Genomic DNA, 8,431 nt, shown 5'->3' on the forward strand with positions numbered 1-8,431 from the left:
CAACAGTGTCTAAGGCGGTTTTTAGACAGCAGTACTCCATCAAAAACTCTCTGGAAACGGGTGAAAAGCTTTGGAATCGGAAAGAATAAAGGGGCTGTCCATAAACCACGTGGTCATTAGGGGGGGGGGAGGGGGGAAATTCGGCCAATGACCATTTTGTATGGACAAATAAAAAATTTGGTATGGACTAATGACCACGCGGGGGGGGGGGGGGGGTTGAAAATCCAAGTAACACAGAAAACATCTTTGAGAATAAAATTTAAAAAAGACGTTGTAGTATAATACTATAATCGTATTTGTACACATATTATGTTAAAATCATGTTTTAACTCTGTTTGGCAATAACAAGTTACTGAAAAATGTTATCATCCTCACTACAAGTTAAAATAACGTAAATTTAACGTTGGTTACACAAGATATTTATATCACCGTCTTCCTTCAATTGAAGATGTTTTGTATAACATCAGCAGCACGAAGTTATAACCTTTGAGATCAAACATGTTATTAAAACGTTGTTTTTACGTACTAAATACGTTAATGTTCAACATTATTAGTTTGCTATCTCTTCTCACTGATTTGATCATTATTTAAGAAACATCTCTTTCACTTAAAAATACAAGGCAATCCAAATACGATAGCAACTTTAATTTTATGGTTTGTGGATTGATCCTGCTACAAGTATGCTAAACGAGGTAACCAATGGGTATGTTAATACCCAGTCAACATTTTGGTCCGTATATTTTACAGTATACGCATGGATATATAATATTCCAAAATCGTATATTATGCATGAAATCCTTATATCCGCACCAAAGTGGAGGTGATATACGTGTCAACAAAAACAAAGATTCAACACATAGATATCATATGCCACTCTTTACGATACAAGACGACTATTCGATTGATTCAGAGTAGATGCTTTTTGGTAACATGTACGATTTCACTCGACAACAATGATTATTGCAAAGTGATGCCATTCCTCATTGATACAACATTGTATACGATCAACTCGTTTTAAATTTTAGACAAAAAAAAACATTCTACCGATTATTTTAGCAGTTTTACATATCATTGCGCCTATAACCTATAACTGTCTTTATATTATTGTGTAAATAACAATTCCACTGAATACATGATCTGCTGCCCTATCTGGATTTGAACTCTTATGTCCTGGTTGTTGGTTCCTCATAATCTGTCTGCGCCATATGTGATTGATACAAAAGGCAACATAACACTCAATAGCCTAACTTGACATTGTGTGTGGTTCCTCGAAATCTAAAAATAGCTGCCCAAGTTACTGTACGATAGTTTGTCCCCTTTGCAATCAGTTATATACGACATATTGATCAACAATCGAACAAAACTTCATTGCAATATGATTTGAAATCGTACATTAGCCCGTGATTTACTATATCTATATAAACGACCATTGTATTCTATCATAACGATAAAATGTATGCATTATCGAAAACCTTATACAATGTGTAGAGAGTTTACTGCGCCACAGAGTAAGTGATGCCGAATTAGCAAACTTCAAAGAAAACTAAAATTTGGCTACTAATATAAACACTCTACCGTGCACAAAGATTTAGCATGCAAAAAAACCAAACCGCTCAGAAGTATTTTTTATTTTTAATTATCCTGTTCCATTGAAAAACTCAAGGCAAATATTAAGAAAAGTAAAAATAAAAATATGCTGTATAAATAAATCCAGCATTCCGTAATATTCATATCTGGCATCACTGTTTCCATTGACAGCTTACCAAGCCAGACATATTTTGGACTCGCAGTGTTTGTTTTCGTCGAGCCGTTTTCATTTTATTTTCGATAAAAATCACCAGATTCTCGTCAAGGTAAGTAAAAAACTATTAAATTAAACAAGTGATAATGATTTTATGTTGCTTACAGATGTTTACCGTCGTACAGTTCATCGAAAACCAGAAATTTAAGGTCATGGCTGTTCCCACGAAATGGGTAAACAAAAGCTTCTTGTTGTGGCCAAAGCTTGCAAATGCGAAAATAGAAAACTTACGGCTTGCTGGACAAGATTTTGAAGGAGCTACCAAGAAAATCCCCGTCATAGTTTGCGGCCGTTTTAAGGACATTCATCTGGCAGAGAAAGCAGCCGAGGAACTATCCAAGCGGGAAGTTTCTGATATTGATGGTAAGAAAAAACGATTGAAACCTGCCAAGAAACCGAAAGCAACGACAGAAAAAAACTACAACACGATGATTGAAGGTTAGTAACTGTTTCAATATTTCATTAGATATCTAGTATCTAAATCTAAATATGTTTATTTCAATTTACGATGATTGTTTGAGACTTCTAAGCACCGCTTAAAGCGGTCTTCTCATTTCACTGGGCCGGGACCGTACCAGGCCCCGGTAATCGATTTCTTTCCAACGATATCTATGGTGTGCTTCTCACTTACCCGGCCGGGGCCCGACCAAGCCCCGGCGCGTTGGGATGTGAAACACGCCATAGTAATCGCATGTTAGAAATCGTTGACCGAGGCCCGGCACGGTCCCGGCCCGGCGTAATGGGAAGAGCAGCCCTTTAGTCTAGCTCTTTGCGCTAATGTGATCTAATCTAAGCAAACTATTTATTTATCTTTTCAGCATGCAAACTGCAACCACAAACCGATGCACCTCGTTCAGTGAAAACAGCCAAACCTGTAAACAAATTACAATTGCCTGTGCGGTCGAAGGATGTCTTCAGCAATGATGAAGCGATCTCGGAAGCGAGCACCGTGGCTGGTCAAAGTGCTCCAGCAAACATCAACACGAACCTATCGGCTCATGCACCAAACAAGGCGTCTTATGATGACAGCTGTGGGCAGATAAACTATTCTACACCAACGCAGCAAACAGCAGCATGCGAGATGACCCAAAACATTGCTACAGGAGCGTGTACAGGAGCCACCCAAAAAACGTCGTCATTTGTTCAACCGACATCTTCTAATGCACAAGGCAATGTTACGTCTGTTTTCCAGCTGCCTCAGACAAATCAAACGGTATCAATCATGAACCCCGCAGATCAGTGGCCTACATCGAGTAAACTTATTGGAGGTAGTATACACAATGGTCTAAAATGGTCTGACTCCTCTTAAAATATACATTTATTTTCAGGAGCGTCACCTGAAACAATGGTAGATGCTGACCCCATATACTTGCAGGGAGAAAATATCGTGTACATCCAGCCTTCCGATGAAAACGACATTCCTGGTATACAAATCGCAGGTAAAAATCGCAGGCCAATCAAATTCAAAAACTTCGTCTGCAGTATTTTCTTCTGATTTTTTCCTTTCAATGTATATAGGGTACAGGGCCGTTTGAACAGGTTTCCTATAAATTTCACTCAAATTTATATCAATTGACTTAATTTTTATACTCGTACTGACGCGTATCGAACTGTGTACACATTTTGTCAGTTGGTCAAAATGACTGAATTATAGTGGTACATTATTTAAAACAGGATCGCTTGTCCAAATGGTCCCGCACCCTAGCATATTATTTTTCAAAATTCTTCCTCCGCTGTGATGTTTTTATCTACAGTCTCTTGCACAATGGTTCAGGAATCAGATTTGTGAGAAAACATGTATAAGATTTGTTTAACGTCCAATATATTGTAACGAAGTTTAAATTTATGAAGCATTTTTTTTTTTTGTTTTTTATCTCATAAAGGATCGATGAGCTACGAGCAAATGAAAGCTGACCTGAAAGTTTTCATCGAAGAAACTGTCGATAAATCCATCGAGAAAGCGTTTCAAACCAACTTTGCACGTTACGCAGCCTTGTCTGACATCCAAGCTAAGGAAGACAATGCGAATACCAAACCAGATGACACCGTTGAAAGACATGAGCCGATTAACAACGAAGACGAATTAAGCCGGTGGAACATCACTCTAAACAACAAAGAACTGCAACGACGTTATGTAAGTAATATCACAATTGGCATTTGATTTCTTGCTCTAATTATTGTCTTCTTTTTTAGCTGGAGTACTTCTCCAAAATCATAATTCCGAATGCGTATAATCAAAAAGGCGACAACGCATGCTATACTGTGGTAGATTGCCTGTTCACACGCGAATTTTGGACTAAGATGACATGGACTGGCATTAGTCGAAGCAACAAATCGAAAAGAGGCTTCCGCGAATACGGTAACGTCATTCAACTGTTGGGCGATATAGTACGAATCGGTGACCCGTCTTACACTGCACAGAAGCTGGAGCAGTTCTGTCGAAATCGACTTTTCCGCTACTGCAAATCGCGATCCACCAGTCGAAGGCTACGGAAATCAGCATGCAGGCCAAAACGCACCCGTAAAGAAGCAGCAAACATTGAGGACCACGACTCTGTTGATGATGATATGGGCTCGTTGAATGATGCACATGTGTCGGGCGAACATTCGCACAGCAGCGAATGTGACACAGACACGCCTGTTTCGGAACGCGACGAACACACTTCAGATTCCAATTAATTCGAAATGTTGATAATTTATTCAAGTCGAATTCAGTTGATTTTTTTTTTTCTTTTTTATGTTATTTTTAAAGGTTCTTTTAACATGTTGGTGTACATCACCCTAAATGTATGTTTTAACTTGGTTTAGGTAATATGTATGTACCTTTCAGAATACGTTGATACAAATTTGATACTGCACTGTAAAAGTACAATCATTACAGCTTTGTTGCTTGCAGTAATAAAACCGAGCAGTCAGAACTTCATCTTTCAGATAGAAATAAAAAGAATTCGAAAACTATTTCCGATTTTGTAAATTACTTGAGCATAAACCGTATCCTTGTACTTCTAATGATTAAGGGGTTCTTATTGTAGAATTCACTAATACATTCATTGTTATACAAAGTTGAGCATGTTGCAAATTGAGTGAATCAATCTCAAAGATGATGTACAGTCAGGTGTCCTTTAAGACGCTGACTTTCGCCCACCGTCGCTTCGTGGTTATCTTAAAAATTAACTGGTTGATTGAATAGCATTAGGATTCTATAAGTTCTTAGTCAAGTACATGAGTCCATCTCAATTAAATGAGAAATTGTGGTGGGTAGGGTGGCAGCGGCTGACGAGAGCCCTAATTTATTGCTTTCTTTGTCACTTATTAAACTTAGTCTAGGATAATTTAGCAACGCTTTAATATATTTGAGTGCTCATTTTCGATTTGCAATTTTTTTCTCGGAATTAATCATACATGTAAATACCACCATAGTATGCCTTATTTATCTCTTCAGGTTTGTTTTCCTCTCTATCACTTAATCGTGTGCAGTAGTGGAATGAACACAATTCCTTCTTTTCTATACATGGGTACTAATTTACAAAATATGTCATTGATATGGAAACAACTGGCATTTGAAAGATTATTTGAGTCGACCTTAGAAACATAAATATGAATATAAGACGATTTAAATGGCTTTTGGAAATAATCATACTTAGATATTATTTTTGATCCTACAATCAGAAGACCTGTTTCATCATTAGATACTCCAGAGAACCGTACCAGTTCACATTTTTTTGAAAGAAACCAACTGTCTTGGAAATCTGTGCACAATTTGTAATTTGAGAAAACCAGGAATATTTTCCCACTTTTTTGTTCAACTGTCACGCTATTTTCTTGGCTGGCAAACGGACAATCTTTGGAAGTGTTTGAATTTTCAGATTCAATTATTCGCGCTGCTACTTGTGCTAATGGATTTGGCCCTGTGCGCACCAACTTTTTCAATGAGTGCATATAATTTTCGAATGGGTAAGCGGTGAAACTTGGTAAGGGTCCAAACTGTTCAACTTCACTCACAATGTGGCACAGGTTATGAATATTACTTGATATGAATTCAGTGCCATACAATGATTTAAAATTCTCGATGAAATCTACTAATAATGACCTAGCTACAGGTAACATATTTGCATACTTCTCTGAAGAGCAAATTCTCACGGCGCAAAAAAGATATAGGAAATGATTAAAAAATTTTTCAGGCAGGTAGTCCTTAAGTACAACTATACCTACGTAATTTAAAAAGTTCCTATATTCTAAGCCTTTCCACAGTGAAATGAATTCCAGTGCCCTCATTTGACGGTGAATTTCAACGGGAAACTTAACTTCTACCAGGTATTCTGAGAGTTCCTTTTTCTGAGAAGAACTCCATTTCGCTTTCATGGACATTGAACCTGTGCGCCAACCATTTAGCAGTTTTTTCATTACACCTAACTCGAGTAGATGTAAGGAATCTCCCACAACGATGTCCTTGACCATGTCGATAGGAAGCTTCAGAAGAGGTGTGTATCCGCGCTGGTGGTCAGGATATTGATTTGTCCGGAATCGCTCATCAGTTCTTAAGGGTGCATTCAGCTCCGGATATGTCATCGTTCTTGATAACTGGCTGTACCGACCTTTCGTTGTGCATTTTATGCACCCATACTTTCCGTTGAAGCTTATAACATTTTTGATGAATGACCTGGCGGGGGTGTCACATATGAAACAACGAATGCTTATGGCCAGTGTGTGTCCATTAATTGTGATTCCTGATTTTAATAGTGGCAGTAGCTCATCAACAAATGGGCTCAGGAATTCATTCACATCTTTTGGTTTTCCGTTGCCATAAAAAATTCCTACAACCATTGGCGTAATATGAGGGACCTCGTAAATGTTGCACAGGATGGGCCAGAAGTTTTTTGTAGCACTTTTGTAAATTGGCAGCCCATCCACATTTATGCTTAGGGAAATTGATTCGCTGTTGTTGATGTTCCGGAAAATTCTCTTTAGACAAGACTCCAGCCCTTGGTGCCAATATTGTCCAGTTTCTCCCATAGGGCGGATGTCCACATTCCTAGGTGTTCGCATAATGGACCGGGGATCTTTCGGTAGCGCAAGATCAAGATTTGTGTTAAGAACATCAACGAGTGACTTTAGTGCTGTTTGGGGAATATTGTAACCGGATGACCACTTCCTTAGATCTGTCACAATTTTTCTTTCGCCTTCTGCAATAAAATAATATAAATGGTTGGAATTGACTTAAAATTAAAAATATATCATGGTTGAATACCGTCACAGTTTGGAATACTACATTCAGTAATAGCAGGTTCAACATTCTCCACGACATTTTCTGGCTCACAGCGTTGGGTATTTTTGGTTTCACATAATGAGCTGTCGTTTTCATGTTCAGTCGGATTGTTCGTAGCTACTTGCTTAAAACGATTACGATATTTTTTAAGGAGCCTACTATATGTTCCTCGTTTCTTGAATTTTGATAACTTACTTCTCTTAATTACTTGAAACATTGTTGTCAACTTGGAAAGCAAAGCAGTTTTGTTTAAGAGAGATAAATAACAATAATATGTGATATGACAATATTATGAGTTAACCCGAAATATTTACGACAAAATACGTTGCTTATACAATTATTAAGTAAACTATATTACGAGTGGCAAAATCCTGTAAACATAAACAACAAATGATACCTTTTGCGATAAAGATTATAGTTAGACTAAACATGGGGCGACTAAATTTTACGATATATGCTACATCTTTTTTTGGATAGATTCTAAGTCGGATATAATCGCAAGTAGGATAATGGACCAACATCATGTGTATTCAAATAAGATGCCTATACGACAGTGACACGATATGTATTGTTATACTACTTAATGAATACATCAATATACGATGCATGGTTATCTGGGTAGTCTCTAAAAACTTGGCGCAGACCAATCAGCAGATCACAGTCACCATGGCTCGAAAGATGGACGCCACCATTCAACTTTATTTACATGGTAGGCCTCCCGTCATCTAAAAATCACTGGGGATACTTACCTGGAGGCTAAATCTCCCTTACCAGCACAGTTTTTACACTATTTTTATCCCGTGAAGCAAACGAAAACAATTAATTGGTATTTGTTCTAGGAAACGCACTCTAACTTTGTTATTGTTATACCTATGTTCAAAACAGGTAAACCAAAACCAAAAATGATATCGTCGTATGCTATTGAGTAGTAGATGTTCAAAATACGTTGCTATGATGTTTTTAATGTATTTCATTCGACTCAAGTGGTATTCGACAAACATGTTATTGAGATGTATAGCAGTCGTAATTTAAACGTATTTCTAAAATTTTGAGCTCTTCCGTATATCAGGCCAGACCAATTACAGTGCTTGCTAAAAAGTTTCACACTATCATTTATATATATGGCCGATAATTTATCTACTGATGTTTCTGCCAATAATTATCCATCTGGAACAGTTTAAATATGTAATGAAATAATATAATTTCCTTATTGATAACGAAGACAAATTCTACAGTCTAAAAGAACATCATTAATACATCATAATTTAAAATAACATCCCAAAACATTCTGACGGTACTTTGTCAAGAAGCCACCATGTTGCATATCTGAAAATTTGTTTCAAAATCTCTTACAAACCACAGAA

At 37.3% G+C, this 8,431-nt stretch overlaps 2 protein-coding genes across 2 annotated transcripts; one reads left to right on the plus strand and one right to left on the minus strand.

Annotated features, from left to right (window-relative positions):
* The first annotated feature begins 712 nt into the window (after positions 1-712).
* LOC109402718 (uncharacterized) lies at positions 713-4,727 on the plus strand. The gene is made up of 5 exons (XM_062852636.1): positions 713-2,239; positions 2,620-3,069; positions 3,130-3,240; positions 3,685-3,935; positions 3,995-4,727. The coding sequence occupies exons 1-5, from the start codon at positions 1,888-1,890 to the stop codon at positions 4,478-4,480; spliced, it is 1,650 nt and encodes a 549-aa protein (XP_062708620.1). The 5' UTR covers positions 713-1,887; the 3' UTR covers positions 4,481-4,727.
* Positions 4,728-4,871: 144 nt separating this feature from the next.
* On the minus strand, positions 4,872-7,604 carry LOC134287214 (uncharacterized). Its single transcript, XM_062848890.1, has 2 exons — positions 7,050-7,604; positions 4,872-6,984 (listed from the first exon to the last, which is right to left on the minus strand). Exons 1-2 carry the CDS (start codon positions 7,282-7,284, stop codon positions 5,261-5,263), a joined length of 1,959 nt encoding a protein of 652 aa, XP_062704874.1. The 5' UTR covers positions 7,285-7,604; the 3' UTR covers positions 4,872-5,260.
* Positions 7,605-8,431: the final 827 nt, after the last annotated feature.

Source organism: Aedes albopictus, chromosome 2 (assembly GCF_035046485.1).
Source record: "Aedes albopictus strain Foshan chromosome 2, AalbF5, whole genome shotgun sequence".
Lineage (NCBI taxonomy): Eukaryota > Metazoa > Arthropoda > Insecta > Diptera > Culicidae > Aedes > Aedes albopictus.

Coding starts and splice junctions, on each gene's coding strand:
- LOC109402718 (XM_062852636.1), top strand. CDS start 1,888: ATGATTTTATGTTGCTTACAGATGTTTACCGTCGTACAGTTCATCGAA. Junction 3,070..3,129: donor ATCGAGTAAACTTATTGGAG/GTAGTATACACA, acceptor ATTTATTTTCAG/GAGCGTCACCTGAAACAATG. Junction 3,936..3,994: donor AAGAACTGCAACGACGTTAT/GTAAGTAATATC, acceptor CTTCTTTTTTAG/CTGGAGTACTTCTCCAAAAT.
- LOC134287214 (XM_062848890.1), bottom strand. CDS start 7,284: ATGTTTCAAGTAATTAAGAGAAGTAAGTTATCAAAATTCAAGAAACGA. Junction 6,985..7,049: donor TAGTATTCCAAACTGTGACG/GTATTCAACCAT, acceptor ATTTTATTGCAG/AAGGCGAAAGAAAAATTGTG.